The sequence below is a fragment of the Myxine glutinosa genome, chromosome 1 (genome assembly GCF_964187855.1).
Source record: "Myxine glutinosa chromosome 1, kmMyxGlut1.1, whole genome shotgun sequence".
Taxonomy (NCBI): Eukaryota; Metazoa; Chordata; class Myxini; order Myxiniformes; family Myxinidae; genus Myxine; species Myxine glutinosa.
The window spans coordinates 101,410,936-101,433,470 of NC_136261.1; the positions used below are offsets into that span (position 1 = coordinate 101,410,936).

Below are 22,535 nucleotides of genomic sequence, written 5' to 3' on the forward strand. Positions count from 1 at the left end.
AGCGTTACGCCTCGGTCCCCCGTCGGGGAAGTGATGTGAGTTGACAAAGTGGAAGACGCAGAAAACATGCTATGATATGATATTTCGCTCACAAGGTTCAGACATACATGGAGGCGGGCATCTTGGATTTTGACGTGGCGACCCAATTTTCAATAGGGTTCTTCCTTATGGCGAAATACACCCACACACCAGATTAGAAGTTGGTACTTCGCTTATTTTTCAAGATATTCATCTCACAATGTTCAGACATACATGGCGGCGGCCATCTTGGATTTTGACGTGGCGACGTGATTTTAAACAGCGTTCTTGCTTGTGCCTAGATACAGCCACACACCAGATTAGAAGTTGGTACTTCGCTTATTTTTCGAGATATTTCGCTCACAAGGTTCAGACATATATATGGTGGCGGCCATCTTGGATTTTGACGTGGCGACCCAATTTTCAATAGCGTTATTCCTTATGCCGAAATACAGCCACACACCAGATTAGAAGTTGGTACTTCGCTTATTTTTCAAGATATTCATCTCACAAGGTTCAGACATACATGGCGGCGGCCATCTTGGATTTTGATGTGGCGACCCAATTTTCAATAGCGTTCTTCCTTTTGCCTAGATACAGCCACACACCAGATTAGAAGTTGGTACTTCACTTATTTTTCAAGATATTCAGCTCACAAGGCTCAGACATACATGGCGGTGGCCATCTTGGATTTTGACGTGGGTTGCACCCACACACCAAATTCGAATGCGGTCCTTCGCTTACGCACGAACACACACACGGGCACGCACGGACGGACGGACGGACGGACACACGGACGGAGGGGAAAACCATAGTCCCCCTTTCGCTCCGCTGTGCGACGGGGGACAATAACTGCCACAGACCCTTTCATCCACCAGTAACAAAAGACAAGTAGATAATAAAACAGCCTGTTATGTAGACAAATGGTGTTCTTCACTCATTACAGCTGGAGTGGTTCAAAATTAAACCGTAGGCTACGATGGCTTTTTTTCAAAACATAATAATGTAGCGGTTACCGGTAGCATGACACAATTACCCTGCACCGGCCGATTACGCAACCGGCGAGCCGTCACGTGTCCGGACTCGCCCGGGCGTGTTGAGACTTGCCTTTACCGGGCGAACGCTTGCCTTGCATACCACACCCCGTTGAGAGGCATGGCTTATCCTATGCATACCACGCCCCGCCTGAGAGGCGTGGCTTTTGTGTGTTGAGTTTCTGATATATATTGCTGCCCGTTCGATGGGCTGATTCAGTACTTTGGAGTTCGTTTGAGTGAGCTGGGAATAAATAGCTCAGAGAAACCTAATTCCTGGCATCGTCCATTTTGTCCGATTTTATCGTGCGAGCACAGCTCCCACAATAACGCAGTTTATTTAAAGTTGTGGCGGTTACCTTATGTGCAGGTAACCGCATGTGGCGGTTACCTTATGCGATTACCTTATTTGGGCATAATACACGTGCACGGGCCTGTTGGACTTGTGGTTGTGCGGACGTGACGCACGCGCGGTTGCCGGAGCCACGCCCTCCGAAGAGGGCTTTTGGCTTTATATAAGCATGCTGACTTCCATTCGAGTTTAGTGTGCTGGATCTTGCTGTTACAATAAACCATCTTCGAACCCTACGAATGGCCTCGTTCTCTCGCCTTCCACGACTCCTAAACTGGTGACCTCCGACTGCCCCCGAACGGATTCGGGGGCTGCGAACGAACACGGCAAGCGCGCCCTGGCCAGGGAAGCCACCTAAGCTGGTGACGCCGGCTTCTCCCGCACGGCTTTGGGCGCAGTTTAGAAATGCCGGAGTTTCGGTAACGACGACGGCCATGACTATGAGGTTCGCGCACCGCGCTCGGCTCCTCCTCTACGACCGGAGAGGTGAACCTATTCCAAGACCCTCCGAAGGCACGGCTGCTTCGTCACCTTCGCGCGCACTGACGTTGGCGGAACGGCTGTTTCGTCACCTTCGCGCGTGCTGACGTTAGCGGCACGGCCGCTTCGTCACCCTCGCGCAACTACAACCGCAACTACTTCTCCGACCCTGCATCCTCGGGAGGCCCGCGAGGAACCTCGGCAGCCTCCCCCGAGGCCTTGACCAGCCCCTCGGTTGGCTCACCCGCTTTTCGCGTGCACCACTCGAGCCTTCTCGGCACTGCACCCGCGACCTGAAACCTCGGGAGGCCCGCGAGGAACCTCGGCAGCCTCCTCCGAGGACTTGCCCAGCCCCTCGGTCGCCTCGGTCTACGCATAGGCCCGTGGAGTGCATTCTGGGGGGACGTATGTGGCGGTTACCTTATGTGCAGGTAACCGCATGTGGCGGTTACCTTATGTGATTACCTTATTTGGGCATAATACACGTGCACGGGCCTGTTGGACTTGTGGTTGTGCGGACGTGACGCACGCGCGGTTGCCGGAGCCACGCCCTCCGAAGAGGGCTTTTGGCTTTATATAAGCATGCTGACTTCCGTTCGAGTTTAGTGTGCTGGATCTTGCTGTTACAATAAACCATCTTCGAACCCTACGAATGGCCTCGTTCTCTCGCCTTCCGCGACTCCTAAAAAGTATTAATTTCATGTCAAATAATTTATTTGATTAAAAGCAAGGATTCATCCATGTGCAAATCAACTTCCAATGCCATGCACATTGCACAACCCCCACCCATTCATTAATATTCACACTTTATTCGGAGGTAGGAGTTAGCAAGAAAAATTACTTCGATTCAATCAACGGAGTGTTTAACGATTTTAACACATGCATAACATAATATATTTTTATTACAAAATATGTTTTTTTTTTCGGCAGATATAACCATTCGTCTGATCCCTACTCCCGAAACAGAAGACACATTAAATTGTGAAATTGAACATTGTCCAATAAGCCATCAATTTATTGTCCGACATATACAGTACATGGTGTTTATAAATTCTCTATCTATTTCAGAGAAATAACGGGTAACTAAATAGATAGGGACTTTATAAACACCCTGTATATCGAACATATGTACGTTTTGACAAAGTACAAATAATATCAGTAAGTGATCTGTGATGTGAAACATCCGCTACAGCTATTAAAGGGTAAACAAACTGCTTCACATTTAAACGGTCGATTTTTCAATTGTCTAAAACTTGTGGACAAAGTAAACTAGAACAGCACTCTTCGACATCACAATGTCGACAGATATGTCTCCACACACATGATTACATCATTAAACATACTTGTACCAAGTTTGCTTTTAATCCGTTCAGCTGTCCTCAAGTATCACATTTTAACTGACATGACACCTCTGACTTTTGACGCAAAATCTAATCAATTCGTCTTTGCATCATAATATGTACTTAAAACTAAGTTTGGTCAAAATCCCATTATTGGTTCACAAGTTAGCTCAGAAAGAGAATTTATACATCACAGGACTTTTGACCTCTTGACCCCATCATTTTATCAGTTCATCTTTGCATCATTATACATACTTGTCCAAAGTTTGACGTGGATCTTTTAAGGCGTTTGTAAGTTATCGCGGTATTGAAAAGCTATCAGGACGCACGGACGGACAGACAGCCGGATGGACCACCCAAAAACATAATGCCTCTGTCAAATTGGTCAGTGGAGGTATAAAAAATAAATAAGATATCAGCAGACAAAAGACTACTTTTCGATGCATCAAATTAATTTTGACTTGGTTTTACATTTTGAGATAAGCAGTCCATGGGATTGTACTTCATAGATCACCAATTCAAATTTATATTGTCTTGTACTACTTACTGCAGGTCGACCTGTTTGTTGCTTATCTGACATAAGGTTGAAATCCCAAATAGGGTGTCGATTGGTCTATTGCCAACAAATAACCTTGTAATTCAAGCAAAAACCTTTGTCAACGATGTCTCCTAATGTCCTTATCCTGTCTGTGACATACTGTATGTATAAATCTCCTTGAGCCAGAGACTGGAAATAAATAAATAAATTACAGAATAAAATTAAAGACGAATGCAAGCAAGTCCTCGTCGAGGACAAAGCCCCCAAACACACCTTAAAATGGGAGTTGTAGTTGTCACATTAAAAAAAAACAATTAAATTAATAAATTACATAAATACATTGTATAAATAAAAGGCATATAAATAAATAAATAATTCAAGGTTATACGTTGATGTCCAAACACTTTTTCGGTATTAAATTTGTGTCCCAAGATTTGTGGCTCAGACCCCAAAATCATTTGATGCGCCGCATGCCCAACTGGATGGTATTCATAGAATACTTACCCTGCGCAGTCAACTTGGTGTGAGCCAACTCTTCTATTTTTGAACGTTTCTTTTTTTTTGATCCAATATGGATGCCAGACCACGTGAGTGATGACATCATAAATTTATATTCTCTAATATAATTGTTGCATAGATCATTCTCAATAAATTTCAAACTGATCAGACTAAGCGTTGTCCCTGTCGGAAAAAAAACCAAAAAAAAAAACCCACCTTTAGAGGCCATTTTTCCCCGCAAGCGGGGGTTGGCCTTTTTCGGGGACCGTGGTTGTTGTTGTTTTTTGGTCCCCTTTTTGAAGCAATGTTTTACGGCCGGATGCCCTTCCTGCCGCCAACCCTTTTTGTCGCCTTTTTACGACAAACAGGGAATCACCAGTGAACTGGTACTCAATTAGCCGACCTCGGAAGGATGACAGGCTGAGTCAACCCCCCTGGCGTTAATTCAGCGATCGACCGGGATTCGAACCCAGGATCCTAGGATCCTAAGCTGGCACCCTAGCCGCTAGCCCAACACCAGCCCAACATCACCAGGCCCAACACCAGGTGTCCCTGTCGAATTATGACGTTATAATTATGGCACCAATGACGTCATCGTTAACAACACATATTCCCCATATGGAGTTCTTTACAATGAGCCACGTTTCAATTTTTAAAATGCTGACATGGCACACACTTTACTTTACTGAAATTCAGACACAAATGTTATATTTTCATCAAAAATCGTTGGAATTTCGCCAAATCTGTTTTGGTCGTGTGTTAATATACCTCAGCGATTGGCAAATCTGAAATCAGAAATTAATTTGAGGTCAAAATGACCCCGTGAGGTCGCTCAGTACTTTGCCTGCTCGTCATGTGCAGTGTGATAATTAATTCCATGCCCACTCTAGAAGACTTCTTCTTCACGCAATAACAACTTCTAGCTTCCAGACCGTACATCCAATCATCTTGAAATTTTGCACACATGTTCCACTTCATTACCTCTACTATAATATAAAGTTTCACGTCGATGAATGAAGCAGTTCAAGAGTTATAATTCTTTTAAAATATTTTCGTTTAATTATTTATATCTGCCAAACCACGTGACCTATCGCAAATTCCAAAGGGTCATTTTAGTAGACTGATATGCTGAACACATCTGTGAAGTTTTCCCTCGATAGGATAAAAAATGAGGGAGGAGCTTGGTTTTAAAAGTTTATGCTGAAAAACGTCATAACTCCGAAACCATGATGATGATGCTCGCTGAATTTTTTGTTTGACATGGGTATACGATTGTGCCTGCAAAGTTTGGCCTCGATCTGTTCAGTCATTTCGGAGAAAATTGGATTTTAGTGCTTTTTCAGGCTTTTCACTCCAAACAATATGGCGTCCGAACCACGTGACCGACGACGTCATTATAATTTTATTTCTGCATCAATTTATACCGAGAAGATGCTCAAGAAATTTCATCCTGATCGGATAAAGTTTTTTACTTGTCGAATTATGACGTCATAACGGCGGCACCTATAATGTCATCATTCACATATGTTATTCCGCATGGAGAGTTCTTTGCAATGACACCTGTCTCAATTATTTCTGTGCAGCGGTTTTTGAGATAAAGAGGTGCAAAGTTTTTTGGGTTTTCCAAAGATGGCGCCCATACCACGTGACCTGTGACGTCATACTATTCACTAAAATATTCTACAGGAGGAGGCCGCTCTATGGTGAAAATTTCATGTCAATCGGACCAACGGTTGCCGAGAAAATGAATTTTTAAAATGCAGACACGCACGTACGTACCCGAATGCTTAACCTTGCCTTTCGCTTCGCGAGCGCAGGGTAAATATTACTCCATACATGTGCTGAGTATGAAAGGAATCTGGCAGTCATATTCGAGTAGAATCTCCAAACAGAAGGACGGACCGACAGGACCCACCATATAAGACCCCAGCCAAGCTGACTCCTGGTTGGGGGCTAAAAACAAATTAAATACCAGCTCACGTCACTAATTATAAATAATAATGTGCAAACGAATACACAATACGTAATGCATCACATTTCCTTTTCTCACCACAAATCGATGCACCATGCATCTATACTATAAGAGAGCCGTTTGGCTGTTTGTCTGTGTCACCATTTTTTCTGAGATGGCTGAACACTTACATATACAAGTAATACAAGTAATTTTATATATATATATATATATATATATATATATATATATATATATATATATATATATATGTATATATATATATATATATATATATATAATTTATATATATATATATATATATATATATATATATATATATATATATATATATATATGCACATACACACGAGGTGTGTTCAAAAAGTATGCGACCTTAATTTGTCGTGCGTAAACAAATGAAGCTAGGGAGGCGTTGATTGGTGCACGTATGTAGGCAATCCTAATGTGCACGCGTGAATTTTTTCCCACCTACAGAAGCTGTCATTCGACGGCAGACCGCCGATGAGTGAGGAAGTGTAAGTGAGCGCCGTCGGCTTTTCGTTTTTGACAAAATGACGGAAAAACATGAACAACACTACTGCATCAAATTTTGTGTAAAGCTTGGCGATTCCCAAGTGGAAACGATCCGCAATATTCAACAGGCCTTCGGGGACGAAGCAATGAGCACCACACAGATAAAGGAGTGGTACAACCGCTTCAAAGATGGCCGCACATCAGTGGAGAGTGAAGCACGTTCGGGTAGGCCCTCAACATCCCGAAATGAGATCGTCATTGACCAATTGAGGACCCTGGTGATGCAGGATCGTCGAATCACGATCAGAGAACTTGCAGACGAGGTGGGCGTCAGCATTGGATCCGTTCATTCCATTATGAAGGAGGATTTGGGCTTCAGGAGAATCTCAGCGAAGTTCGTACCAAAGCAGCTAACGATTGAGCAGAAGCAACTCCGTTTGGAGAGCGCACAGGACATGCTGGCGACTGTGAACAGCGATCCCAGCTTCCTCAACACAGTGATCACTGGCGATGAGTCCTGGGTTTATGGGTACGACCCAGAAACCAAGTTGCAGTCATCAAAATGGAAGCATCCAACATCCCCGAGGCCAAAAAAAGCAAGGCAGGTCCGCAGCAATGTCAAAGTCATGCTGACCGTCTTCTTCGACTCCAGTGGCGTGGTTCATCACGAGTACGCACCACACGGCACAACCATCACCAAGGAGTATTACCAAGAGGTTCTGCGTCACCTTCGTGACGCTGTGCGACGCAAACGGCCGGACCTGTGGGCAGCGGGCAATTGGCAGCTCCATCACGATAATGCACCCGCCCATTCTTCACATTTGATACAGAGTTTCTAGGCCAAACACAACACACCTGTGCTTCGTCAGGCTCCCTACTCTCCCGACATGGCTCCATGTGACTTCTGGCTTTTCTCCAAGCTGAAAATGCCCCTGAAAGGGACCAGATTTCAGTCCAGAGAAGACATCATGCGGAATGCGACGGACCAGCTGCGCGCCATCCCAAAAGAGGCGTTCCAGCGCTGCTTCCGACAGTGGCAGAACCGTTGGGAGAAGTGTGTGGCAGCCCAAGGGGACTACTTTGAAGGAGATTAGTGTAAGTTTGTTGTATCTGGATACGAGTATTTTTTATGAACAAAGGTCGGATACTTTTTGAACACACCTCGTGTGTGTGTGTGTGTGTGTGTGTGTGTGTGTGTGTGTGTGTGTGTGTGTGTGTGTGTGTGTGGTGTGTGTGTGTGTGTGTATGTATATATATATATATATATATATATATTATATATATATATATATATATATATATATATATATATATATATATATATATATATATATATATATTATATATATATATATATATATATATATATATATATATATATATATATATATATATATATATATATATACAGTGGAACCTTGACTTACGAGTGCCCCAACTTACGAGTTTTTCGAGATACGAGCCGTCGCTCGGGCGGTTTATTGCTTTGAGATGCGAGCCGAGATCTGAGTTACGAGCTTTCGCCACCGGTCACGTGGTTATCTTGCCGTGCAAGTACAGTATCTCTGTCGTATATCGCTGCATTTTTTGTTTTCGCATGTTGGTTATTTTGAGTTTACGCCACCAGGTGGGTTCTGGTCACGTGGTTATCTTGCCGTGCAAGTACAGTATCTCTGTCGTATAGCGCTGCATTTTTGTTTTCGCATGTTGGTTATTTTGAGTTTACGCCACCAGGTGGGTTCTGGTCACGTGGTTATCTTGCCGTGCAAGTACAGTATCTCTGCCGTCAACTTGTTCAGAGTGCCGGCGATAGCTCGCCTTCTCTTTGTGGAAAACACGGTACTGAGAAGAAGAAGAGGATGATGTGCTTGGATATAAAACATGCAATCGTCGAAAAACATGAGCGAGGTGTGCGTGTTGTCGACTTGGTGAGGCGGATGTGAAGGCAGCTGAAGATTTTATTATAACTTTTGCCGAACTGATAGAAGCCGAACGATACATCCCCCAGCAAATCTTCAACTGTGACGAGACAGGGCTCTTCTGGAAAAAGATGCCGAGGAGGACGTATATAACGGCAGAGGAGAAGAGCATGCCAGGCCACAACTTGTTCAGAGTGCCGGCGATAGCTCGCCTTCTCTTTGTGGAAAACACGGTGAGATCCTTAACATCCAACAACTAATGGGACGCAAACGGGGCGCCCAGTTTAGCGGTACACCCATTGATGAATCACCCTGCCTGTGATTCACCCATGACAGGTTATAGCTGGGTCGGGATTCAAACCCAGGCTGGACAGTTTAGACTTTAGAGTCAAGTGTGCGTACCTCCAGTCCAGGCCATCCTGCCAACTTGTATGCTGCATACAGGTGAAATATAAAGCGCGAGATATTTTTATATATACTGTATATTTTAAAAAAAATTGGTGTGGTTTTTGGCGGGCTGGAACGGATTAATAGCATTTCAATGCATTTTAATGGGGAAATTTGATTTGAGAAACGAGCAATTTGAGTTACGAGCTCGGTCACAGAACGAATTAAACTCGTAAGTCAAGGTTCCACTGTATATATATATATATATATATATATATATATATATATATATATATTGTTACGGCCCGCGGTTAAGGATGTTGGTTTGCCGAGCGGATGGCACCGCGACCTAACAGTTACCCCGATTAACCCGATCCCCGAACGTTGGCCGGATCGCGCCACAGATATTCAATAGGGAAAAGACTAAGGCGACACGGATGTGAAGAAGAAGAAGACAAAAAGGTTGGAAATACGAATATAATTTATTTACTATTTACAGGCTCAAAGAAACCAAGGAGAAGGAAAGATAATAAAATAAAAGACAGAGGGACGGACCAGAAGGACACAGTGAAAATCGCTAGCTTACCTATGCAGTCTTAATTAACCCAGGACAGAACAAACAGAACAAACTCACGTACACAGGGAATGATGATAGGAATGGCGGAGGTGGATGGCTTGGAGGGGGGAGGCTGGTCCACGGATACCGCAGCACGATCGGCGCGTTTGGCAGCCGCCGTTCCTTTTCGGTCCTGCTCAAAACGTCCGTCCAGGCACCAAGCTGCTGTGGCTGCAGTTTCGGTGGCTCAAGCTGCTGTTGATGCAGCCGCGGTGGCTCAAGCTGCTCTCTTCAGGGATCCCTTACTCAACTCTCTTCTCGGTGATCTCTTCGCCGCAACTCTTGTCATGGACCTCCCTCACGGCTTCCGCGCGCGCTCTTTTATATCGCCGCAGGCAAATCAGGCCGCCGGCCTCCCGGACACGCCCATCGGTGAGCTCCTTCGGCCCTGATTGGTGGGCACAGCCCTCTGGCTCTGCCCTTGATGACGAGGTCCAGACCCGCCCTTCTTCCCCAACCTTGCCTCGTGGCCAATGGTAGTTGAAGAAAACCGCCCAAAATGCAGTTGGCCATTGAAATGAAATGAAAGGGAATCTACTCTTATTTCACTTGGTGCAATGGAGTATTTAAATTAATGGGAGACACAGCCTTACCCTAACACACATAATAAGGATATAAGCTACTGAACAAGGGTATTATAGTGTCCTTCAATGTATGCTTTATGGAATTAACTACCGGAACGCCCTTTGACCTTTATACACACTGGAGCAAGGAGGGCTCAGACTAAACCAATAAATCACAACCATTTACTATACAATACAACACAATCAAAAAAACTCAATCCTCATATCCGCAACAATATATATAAAACACAGTTTGTGTGTGTGTGTGTGTAATGTTACCGATAGACTCCGAAACGGAGAGGCTCACGTGCTTGATATTTGGCATAGACATGGCCATTGAGCCTGGGACGAACATGGCCGAGACCATATTTGACGAGATCCATATTTTTTATTAATATTTACCTCAGCGCATTTCAGCGAAGTACCCGCTAATCTCAGCCGGTGCCAGAGCAGCTCGCTGATTCGCTCAGAGCGATCACGTGATGTTCCATTCCCACCGCCAGACTGATTCGCTCAGAGCGATCACGTGATGTTCCATCCCGTCACACGTCACGTTTGCACGTAATTCAGAGCGAAAAGCGACTGCGTTTTTTCACCTTTTATGCGATCGTGTTTTGTGTCGATTTTGTGCGATATGAATTAAATGTCTTTGAAACAGCTGTCAAACGTCTTTCCACAACCCTTCCGTAACCGATTGGAGCAGTTTATTGCCGCACAAAATGGCATTTTAACAGTTGTCTGGCTTTTAAAATCTGGGACACGTTCAAAACAAACGAGATCTGCGAAGCGAGTTGGTCGAGTCATGCTGACCAAGATGGCGACACGGCGGCTTCAGTTTTCACGGAGTATGAGCGTTCTATATATTTTCAATTCAGTGCGCCCGACTCGCTCACGTACTTGATTTGTGACATAGACATGACCATTGGGCCTTCACGGTGTAATTTGTGCGAGGCTTTTGTCCGAGTGAGCTTGAGTCGAGAGGGCGAATGTACGGGTTGGGAATGTATGGGTCTCCCTTCCCTCGCCCTGCAATGCCGGTACTGGAGGGCGTGGGTCACAGGATCGGTGAGTCTCCAAAATCCGCTTCGTGCTGTTGCGAAGGTGCAGGACGATGTCGCGATTGTTGTGCTGCTCCCCGACCATGAGAACTGCAACGTCATTGTTGACTGGCCCTCCCCTTCCCTCCCCTCTCCACCCTACCCCGTCCCCTTCTCCCCTCCCCCTCACTCCCCTCCCCCCTCCCCTCCCCCTCCCATCCCTCACCCTCCCCACCCCCCCTCTCCCTCTCCCTCTTCTCCCCTCTCCCTCCCCCTCTTCTCCCCTCTCCCCCTCTTCTCCCCTCTCCCCCTCTTCTCCCCTCCCCCTCCCCCTCTTCTCCCCTCCCCTCCCCCTCTTCTCCCCTCCCCTCCCCCTCTTCCCCCCTCCCCTCCCCCTCTTCTCCCCTCGCCCCCGTTCCCCTCCACCGCCCGGCAATGCCGGGTACTTCTGCTAGTATATATATATACACGGGGTACATACACGGGGTACAACATATATATATATTAAACACACAACAAAAACACTTGGAGCTGACACCAGACTTCCAAAATTTCTGCTTCAACATGTTAATGCAAGCACCACCACAGCTTGCAAAAATTGCAAACATTAATTTTCAATGTTCTCACCTCTCATAGAGTTTCTCAAATTCCTCTCCCCAGGTATCCATTAGCCCCGGGCATTCATGGGGGCACATCAGTGACCAATCCTAAGTGATAAGCGACAATGTGTTAGGAACACAGAAGATGGAGGTGAAAAAAACAAAAACAACAAACAGTTGAAAATTGAGGCAAAGCTGCCAATTTGGAAGAGAAACTACGAAACACAATATTTTGACTAAGATGAAGTTAATTTATGGGTACTATTTACCTGCTACCACGCATCTAAAATCTTGTGTGCTGGCAATATTGAAAAATGAATAACATTTTCAATCATCTAATGCTAAACCAAATGGACATGGATGTAGTACAAAATTCAAGATGCTGCACACCATGAACACAAGCCTTTTTGGAATTTTCGATCATAAACTATATTGTTCAGTCACTTGTACAAACCTTGGATTTCTAGCATTCCCCTCTGAACGAATAGCTCAAAGGTGGGATCATTGGTTCAAATCCCATGCACAATGTTGACAAGTTCAGTGTCCACGAACTGTCCTTGTAATAAACCTAAGTGTACTGATAGTCAGAGATCACAGAAATACAAGTTTCTAAAAGTGTACCGATACACAAGTATTCGAGTCAAGGACTATAAAGGGCGTCATATTCTAACCTGCGGAGACTTTGTCTAAAATTCCACCCAGAGACATGCACCTTCCACCCGCAAATTACATTTGAAATGAAACCTTATATGGTTTGAAGTTCACTTTTTGATTGGCTATAATAGCACTTAATGATGCAAATGAGATGCGGATGCTGCGATGTATGCGTTGTTACAAGAAAAGGACAAGATTAGGAAGCAGTATATCAGAGGGTCAGTGATGATTGTGGAAACATCGAATAAAGAAGCCGACAAGAGGTTAAACTGGTCTGGCCATCTGATGAGGACAGATAGAGAGAGAGATAGTGATATACAACACATGGCCAAAAGTATGTGGACACCCGAACATCACACCCACATGTGCTCGTCGAACATCTCATTCCAAAATCATGGGCATCAATATAGTTAGTCCCCCCCCCCCCCCCCCCACCCTTTTGCTGCTATAACAGTCTCCACTCTTCTGGGAAGGCTTTCCACTAGATGTTGGAACATTGTTGCGAGGATTTGCTTCCATTCAGCCACAAGAGCATTGGAGAGGTCGGGCACTGATGTTGGGCGATTAGGCCTGGCTTGCAGTCGGCATTACAATTCATCCCAAAGGTATTCGATGGGGTTGAGGTCAGGGCTCTGTGCAGGCCAGTCAAGTTCTTCCACACCGATCTCGACAAACCATTTTGGTATGGACTTCCCTTTGTGCACTGGGGCATTGTCAAGCTGAAATAGGAAAGGGCTTTCCCAAACTGTTCCCACAAGGTTGGCAGCACACAATCGTCGAGAATGTCATTGTATGCTGTAGCGTGAAGATTTCCCTTCACTGGAACTAAGGGGCCTAGCCCAAATCATGCACAACAGCCCCAGACCATTATTCCTCCTCCACCAAACTTTACAGTTGGCACTATTCATTTGGGCAGGTATTGTTCTCCTGGCATCCGCCAAACCCAGCTCCGTCGGTCGGACTGCCAGATGGTGAAGCATGATTCATCACTCCAGAGAACAGGTTTCCACTGCTCCAGAGTCCAATGACAGCAAGCTTTACACCACTCCAGCCGCTCGACATTGCCATGGTGATCTTAGGTTTGTGTGCGGCTGCTCGGCCATGGAAACCCACTTCATGAAGCTCCCGGTGAACAGTTGTTGTGCTGACATTGCTTCCAGAGGCAGTTTGGAACTCGATAATGAGTGTTGCAACCGAAGACAGGCAATTTTTATGCGCTACGTGCTTCAGCACTCTGCGGTCCTGTTCTTTGAGCTTGTAGTCAGGTTCACTATGTTAACAAATATAATTTCGTTCAAAATTTTGGGAGATTAGCAAACCTATACATTTTTGGAATCATCAGAGCATGGAGAATCCGAAAATCAATGTTGGCATTTACACACACAGATTTTGGATTTTCAAAATGGCCGCCATAAAATACATATTTTGCGCGATCTCGGCTTTGAGTCAACCTGGAAACTTAATTAAATATGCTAATCATATGTTTTCTGGGTCAAGGAATCCAATAAAGAGAGAGGAAGAGAGAGAGGAAGAGAGAGAGGAAGAGAGAGAGGAAGAGAGGGAGGAAGAGAGAGAGGAAGAGAGAGAGGAAGAGAGAGAGGAAGAGAGAGAGGAAGAGAGAGAGGAAGAGAGAGAGGAAGAGAGAGAGGAAGAGAGAGAGGAAGAGAGAGAGGAAGAGAGAGAGGAAGAGAGAGGAAGCACCTCTCCCCAACCCTCCACAACTTTTGCATACACAATTTGTAGATGGCTCTCAAGCCACCCATTCCATTTTTAAAGCCACGTGTTGGGGATCGATAGCAGAGAAAGTAGATGAGAGGGAAATATATTTGTGTATATAGGTGGAACGGTGACCAGAGATGGTAGTTTGGAGGATATGAGTGAGTAAGAATGCATGGAGGAAAGTGGAGAGTTTGATGGTGGACAGGAGAGGGGGAATTGAATGGGAAAGTCCTGAGGTCGTGTGCAATGCAGGCAACAATATATTGTCTGGAGACTGGCACTGACAGAGCAACAACAGCAGAGGTTGTAGGTATGTGAGAACAACTGGGTCAGGAGGACTGAGAGTGTCTTATGTGGTGGATAGAAGGAGGAGGGATGAACTAGTGAGGAGATCGGCGTACATCTGAGCTTGACGGGAAAATTGTAAAGAGGTGGTCGAAGTGGGCAGGGCACGTGGTGCGGATGGAGGAACATAACCCACAAAGAAAGCAGATGCGTTGAAAGACCGAGGTAGAAAAATAAGGGATAAATCATCGTTCAGATGGGCGGATTGTATGAAGAGGGATGTCAGAAAGGTGAAGTTGATGGAGAGGAGAGAGATGGTTGGTGATAGAGGACGATGGGAGAGTGTTGTGGACAGAGCAGAACAGCGGCTCGGCACGAGTTGACCTCACTACATATAACCATAGGTGGAATGCTTTGATGGCGAGCAGATGCATGATGGATGTGCAATACTACCATGATGAGCAAACATTTGTGCCTTGATGATAAGCTTTCTTGCAAAAAGCCATCTGGCCATACCTCATTACTTTCCACCCTCTTCATGAAGAGGTCGGGGATCCACAGTGCATAGAAAAGGTCACGTGCTCGCTGCTCATCCTTGCCGTGGTTTTTTTTCAGATCGAGAAAGTCAAATACATCAAAATGCCATGGTTCCAGGTAGATGGCAAATGCCCCTGGGCGCTAAGAAAGAATAGGTAACAATGGAGCAAAAAATATTGGATATTTAGAAAGACCAACGAAGCACATACAGGGCATATGATACTGCACATCTTCCATGTCCACAAACTGTCCCACCCCACTTCCTCCTGGAGCAGACAATTGTAAGATTGCCATTCAAAATCTCAAGCCCATTCCCCTTCACCTTCCTGAAATAAGAATAAAAACTTGAGGAAATCAGCAAGCTCAGAAACTTCATTACTAAGGCTAACCTGAAATTCTAAACAACCGAATCAAATCGAGCGTTAACATGCATGTCTGCAAGCAATGCAAAAGCAGGCACACATAAAGCAGGACAACTGCTCGTGGGGAAACCATCGGGGCTGTTAGCACTAATGGAATGAATGCAACGCAGCAGCCTGGCGCCAGACTCCATAAAACGACCTCTCTCCCGACCGGGATCTATGCACACCTGCCAGAAATTGCACCAGCACATCTTTGGCCACGAGGAAAGCAAGCCAAAAGGAAACGCATCTCTAATGCAGTCTGATGCTGCTTTTATATTTACTTGATGAAAGAGTATGGCACAATAAAGGATTCCATAAAGAGCAGGGAAAAAATCTGCGATGTCCAAGGTGATGGCATACATGCATTTTTACATGCCCATCTCACCCCAGTGAAGAACACTCTTATTTATAATACAAACCTTGCTCTTCCACAAATTTCAACTTCATATCGAAATTGTAAACTAAAAGGGTTCATTCAAACATACCCATTCTAGAGGCAAAAATCTGGAGAATTGAGAACTTTGCCAAAGTACAAAGAAACAATGGCCCGCACTGTATTCAATATATTACAATTTAGTGTCCCTCAACATGGAGAAAACTGCCTGCTTGTGATAAGAGAAAGATGAAGGTCAAAAATACTATTTAAGTACAAGCTAAATTGGAATCTTTGGAAAGAATGGTCTGTCTGTTCTTAACTCTGACGTTATCATGCATGTTGTTGGTTGCGGAGTTCAGAGACCGATGGAGAGCCAGGCTTACCTTGTTACCTCCTTGGTCGACGTAGCGGGCGGTGTTGTTGTACACACGCAGCATAGGCATCAGGCCATTCGAGTTGCCATTGGTCTAAGAGCAAGGGGGTGCAGAAAGTTTCTGGGTCAATAAAGTGTTCAAATAAGGGCATTTTGCCAAATGATTAGCAATGCACACGATTTGACAAACAATAACTGCAACTTTAACGAGTGCATGACAGAATTAACTCGAGGGCCAAGTGTCCAAAATCAGTGTTGAAAAAGTCTCAACGAAAAGGAAGAACTCATGCAAAAGCTACATGACAGCAGTAAAAATATGACAAGTATTTGATATTTGAAATGTGCCAGAAAAACATTTCAATCTCCAAAATCACCGACACCGGCATGACCTTAATGACATATCTCCGAGAGTAACATATTGGGATTTTATGGTGAGACTGCCCTCTTGAGAGGAAGAGGGGTCAAATTGTTTGAAGGGACAATGTAGCAAATCCACAACTCTCAGCCCAAGGGCAAAGTAGGTTTTTGCTCTTCCCATGAGGCACAAACTCAATTACAAACTCACCTTCAGCAACTTGCACTCACCCACCCACTCCACAACCCCTTCCAGCCTCCTCCTCCTGCCACCACTCTGCTTCCTCTTATGCCAGACCAACCCTCTACTCGACTTTCCTAATGTCGCATCTCCTTGACCCATCCTCGATTGCATCCCAAGGGATTATCTATCGGCAGTTCAATGAGAAAGTGTGAAGGACAATGCATCCATCATCCGCTTGTTCCCCATAGCCTTCTGATGTACTTCCCTTCACCACTGTCACAAACTCTCGAGGCTGCTCATGGTCAGCTGGTGCCCACAGGGAAGACCACTGGCTACCAGCACAACCCGTTATCAATAACCGATTGCACAAGCATTATAATGTACAGCTTTTTATCTGCCACATTTCAAAGGATTGACATGAAATGGTCACACAGATTTAAAAAATTTATTAATATGAAGACTGGATGCCTTTTTATTTGTTTTTTTTTCTTAATTTTAAATTGACCTTCACAACAGCATTGTTGTATGACAGCTTGCAAAACCATTACAGTTCATATTCATGAAAACAAACAAACAAACAAAGGTTTTTCTTCCAGCAGCTAAAACTTAAAAGACAGCGCATCATCAAAAACACAAAGATTTATTAATTATTCATGATGACGAGTCAACAATTACAGCATGCAGCCATTACAGCACGCACACACACACACACACTTAATTAATTGTACAGTATCGGTTGTTCCTAAACTTAAATAATTTAAAGGATTGTTGTAAATGATGTTAATTTTACAACATCCCATATTCAACTTTATTTAAATTTTAAACCTCAAACATAGTTCCTCCACCTAAAGCAAGAACCTTAACCCGTAAGCACACACACACACACACACCTTAACCCGTACACACACACACACACACACACACACACACACACACACACACACACACACACACACACACACACACACACACACACACACACACAACCAGTTCAGAACTTCACCAAACAATGCTGACAAGGCCAACATCAAGGCATCAAATCTTGCCGATGGCCTCCCCAGAAAAAGCAGAAAGCTCTGTACAGTCAGCAAATTAGAGGCTAAGACAGTGCAGTCGGTTGTTGGCTCAACATAGCGAAAGCAGAGTTCATCAAGCACAGGGTTGTGACAATTTGCTTAAAAATTACAAAATAAAAAAAAACCACAAAATTTAAAATCTATTATAAATTGACATAACTAGCAATAAAGGATACTAACCAGAGCAGTGTACCATGTAGAAATACTTTTTAAAGGTTCACACAATCACATATTGGAGAAATATTCAATGGTAAATGAGTTTTAGTTAACATTCCTCACAATGGTCAAACACTGCCTGAGGATGCAAGGCCAAGCTAAAGAGGTATTAGATCAAATATTCTGGTATGCAAAGGCAAATAAAACTTGAAAACAAAAACCAGCTGAGAAGAGAAAAAAAATTACTGCAGGGGAAATATGGATGTGCCTCTGGCACCAGACTCATCAACTTGACAGCATGGCTGTGACAAGCCATCAGAGCAGATGGCAAATTGGTGAACATTGAAGAAGAAGAATAAAGCCGCACAAAACGTCACTTGCAAACTAGATGGTATTCATAGAATACTTACCGTGCGCAGTCAACTTGGTGTGAACCAACTCTTCTGATTTTGAAGGGGTTTTTTTTCTTTGATTCAATATGACTGCCAGACCATGTGAGTGATAACATCAAAAATTTATATTATCTAATATAATTGTTGAGTAGATCACGCTCAAGAAATTTCAAACTGATCAGACCAAGTTCAGAGATAGACGCTACAAGCGTACAACTCACTATAAGTGTTATCCCTGTCGAATTATGACGCCATGATTAAAGCAACAATGACGTCATCGTTAAAAAAAACTTATTCCCCATGCGGAGTTCTTTGCAATGAGCCATGTTTCAATTTTTTCTTTGGAGCAGTTTCAGAGATATAGAGGTGCAACGTTTTTCGGTTTTTCTAAGATGGCACCTGTACCATATGACCTATGAAGTCATAATTATCATTAAAATATTCTAAAGGAGAAGGCGCTCCTATGGTTAAAATGTAGTGTCCATCAGACCAACAGTTGCAGAGAAAAAAAAAATTCATACTGATCGGATCAAGCGTTGCATTAGTCGAATTATGACGTCATAATTAAGGGACCGATGACATCATCATTAATATATCTTATTCCCCATGGGGAGTACTTGACAATGAGCCACGTTTCAATTTTTCCATTGAGCGGTTTCGGAGATATAGAGGTGCAACGTTTTTTTTTTTTTCCCCAAGATGGCACCTGTACCACGTGACCTATGACGTCAGAATTATCATAAAAAATTTACATAGGATCAGGCACTCCGATGGTCAAAATTGTGTCCATTGGACTAACAGTCTCAGGGAAAATATTTTTTTTCCATACTGATCAGATCAAGTGTTGGACTCGGCAAATTATGACGTCAAAATGAAGGTAAATGTATACAGATTCCACATTTGCGAGTTTTGTAAGTTTCGCTAATTGGTAAATGTATACTGATTCCACATTGGCGAGTTCTGTTTGTTCACGAATTGATAAATGTTTACAGATTCCACATTGGCTAGTTTTGTAAGTTTCGCGAAATGGTAAATGTATACCAATTCCACATTGGCTAGTTTTGTAAGTTTCGCGAATTGGTAAATGTATACTGATTCCACATTGGCGAGTTCTGTTTGTTCACAAATTGATAAATGTATACAGATTCCACATTGGCTAGTTTTGTAAGTTTCGTGAAATGGTAAATGTATACCAATTCCACATTGGCTAGTTTTGTAAGTTTTGCGAAATGGTAAATGTATACCAATTCCACATTGGCTAGTTTTGTAAGTTTCGCGAATTGGTAAATGTATACCAATTCCACATTGGCTAGTTTTGTAAGTTTTGCTAATTGGTAAATGTATACTGATTCCACATTGGCGAGTTCTGTTTGTTCACAAATTGATAAATGTATACAGATTCCACATTGGCTAGTTTTGTAAGTTTCACGAAATGGTAAATGTATACCAATTCCACATTGGCTAGTTTTGTAAGTTTCGCGAAATGGTAAATGTATACCAATTCCACATTGGCAAAGTTTTGTAAGTTTCGCTAATTGGTAAATGTATACTGATTCCACATTGGCGAGTTCTGTTTGTTCACGAATTGATAAATGTATACAGATTCCACATTGGCTAGTTTTGTAAGTTTCGCGAAATGGTAAATGTATACCAATTCCACATTGGCTAGTTTTGTAAGTTTCGCGAATTGGTAAATGTATACCGATTCCACATTGGCGAGTTCTGTTTGTTCACAAATGGATAAATGTATACAGATTCCACATTGGCTAGTTTTGTAAGTTTCACGAAATGGTAAATGCATACAAATTCCACATTGGCTAGTTTTGTAAGTTTCGCAAAATGGTAAATGTATACAGATTCCACATTTGCGGGTTTTGTAAGTTTCGCGAATTGGTAAATGTATACAGATTCCACATTTGCGAGTTTTGTAAGTTTCGCGAATTGGTAAATGTGTAGAGATTCCACATTTGCGAGTTTTGTAAGTTTCGCGAAATGGTAAATGTATACTGATCCCACATTGGCGAGTTTTGTGAGTTTCGCGAAATGGTAAATGTATACAGTTCCACATTTGTGAGTTTTGTAAGTTTTGCGAATTGGTAAATGTATACAGATTCCACATTTGTGAGTTTTCTAAGTTTCGCGAAATGGTAAATGTATACAGATTCCACATTTGCGAGTTTTGTAAGTTTCGCGAAATGGTAAATGTATACAGATTCCACATTTGCGAGTTTTGTAAGTTTCGCGAATTGATAAATGTATACAGATTCCACACTTGTGAGTTTTGCGTGTTCGCAAATAGGTAAATGTGTAGATTCACTTGCACGAGTTTGTGAGCTCCCATACCCCCGTTTTTTTTGCCGTTTTCGTCAAATTTAGTTCTAGTATAAAGTGGACGCGGACGGGCTTTGCATTTTGAGAATCTGTCTAGTGTATTTATTTTAATCCTTGTTCTTAAACATTTACCATTTCCCTCTACATGTTCAGTCTGACCCAGGAACCTAACACCCTGTCTCCCATTAAACAAGGTATCTGTATTCACAAATTCTGCATCGGCAATGTTTTACAGGAACGTAACCCTCGTGAATACGGAGGGGCGTGTGTATTAATGACCACCAGTAGAAATTTTCCATCGACCTAAAACCACCCCAGAATCACTCATACCACCACACCAGCTAGCCAAGGCTTAGGGACAGCACAAAACCACAGTTCACAGCAATGTCATCTAGGTTTTCTGATCCAAATCTATTCCACTGGAGACCAAATGTGCCATGTTGGCATTGCATCTCAAAACTTTGGTGGTAGAGGAGTGGGAGATGAGACATTGAGACATAGTCCATCCAATCTGAATTTCAGATGTGAGAGTTAAAGATGTAATGGTGTCATTTGAAAAAACCAAGCCAATGTGCGATCATTACCATTGGCAAAAGTTTCTGTAAGAAGTTAAAATACAGCACAAGCAAATTGCTGGAAAAAATGTTAACCTAATAATGAAAATGGGACTTACAAAATAGAAATATCATACAAAAGAGAAGTGCATTACGAGATCAAGTTAATCAGGCATGGATATGGCACAATGATAAATTACAGGATACAAATGATATTACAAATGTAAAAAAAATGCAATTACAAATGATAAATAAATTACAATGAATAAATTAAACAGGTCTCACAGTTCACTCCCAGGCCTACAAGGACCACATACAACACTATAAAGATGCCCTCTCCCGCGCCCGCTTCGCCTACTACTCTCAAATTATCCACTCTGGCTCCGGAAACCCAAAAGCACTCTTCTCTACAATAAACAAACTCCTCAGCCCCCTGAACACCACCACCCAGTCATTCACAATAGACAACTGCATCTCCTTCCTTTCATTCTTCCAACGCAAAATTGAAAACATCTACAACAGCTTGACCACCGCCGCACCTGCTCCCCCTCAAACCACCTGCCCCCCCTTATCCTGCCATCCCCTGTCTCAATTCTCCCCAGTCTCCCCTACTGACCTATCTGAACTCCTCATCGGAATGAAAACTGCCACCTGCACTCTTGACCCCATCCCCTCCAGCTTTGTCAAGGCCTCCCTTCCTGCTCTCTCTCCACTTATCATTGCAACAATAAACTCCTCCCTGTCTACAGGCATCGTCCCACCATCCCTCAAAATTGCTGCTGTTACCCCCATTCTGAAAAAACCTGGACTAAACCCTGACACCCTAAATAACTTCAGACCCATCTCCAACCTACCCTTTCTGTCAAAGGTTTTGGAACGCGCTGTAGCCACTCAACTCAAACATCACCTCTCTGCCAATAACCTGTATGAAACATTCCAATCCGGATTCCGCTCCTACCACAGTACTGAAACTGCTCTCCTCAAAATCACCAACGACCTTCTCCTCTCCTCTGACGCTGGCAACCTCAACATTCTCATCCTCCTCGACCTCAGCGCCGCCTTTGACACCATCGATCACACCATCCTCCTCACCCGACTTGAAACCACCTTTAACATTACCGGCACTGCCCTCTCTTGGATTAAATCATACCTCTCTGACAGACGTCAGTTCATCTCCATCAATAACTGCAAATCCCCCACTGCTCCCCTCCCCCAAGGTGTCCCCCAAGGTTCAGTTCTTGGCCCCCTCCTCTTCATCCTTTACCTGTCCC

General features: G+C 43.6%; 2 protein-coding genes across 3 annotated transcripts in view; both read right to left on the reverse strand.

Moving 5' to 3' along the window:
- The window catches only part of TIMM10B (translocase of inner mitochondrial membrane 10B), a 512,565-nt gene that overhangs the window by 380,083 nt on the left and 109,947 nt on the right, over window positions 1–22,535 (reverse strand). The window lies entirely within an intron of this gene.
- Window positions 1–22,535, reverse strand: part of RRM1 (ribonucleotide reductase catalytic subunit M1) — a 400,603-nt gene that overhangs the window by 227,345 nt on the left and 150,723 nt on the right. For both annotated transcript variants that reach the window (XM_078775295.1, XM_078775291.1), the window contains exons 10-12: window positions 16,228–16,311; window positions 15,044–15,205; window positions 11,898–11,977 (exon numbers count right to left, since the gene is read on the reverse strand). In XM_078775295.1, coding sequence (XP_078631421.1) covers window positions 11,898–11,977; window positions 15,044–15,205; window positions 16,228–16,311 — 326 coding nt within the window. The remainder of the gene's footprint in view (window positions 1–11,897; window positions 11,978–15,043; window positions 15,206–16,227; window positions 16,312–22,535) is intronic.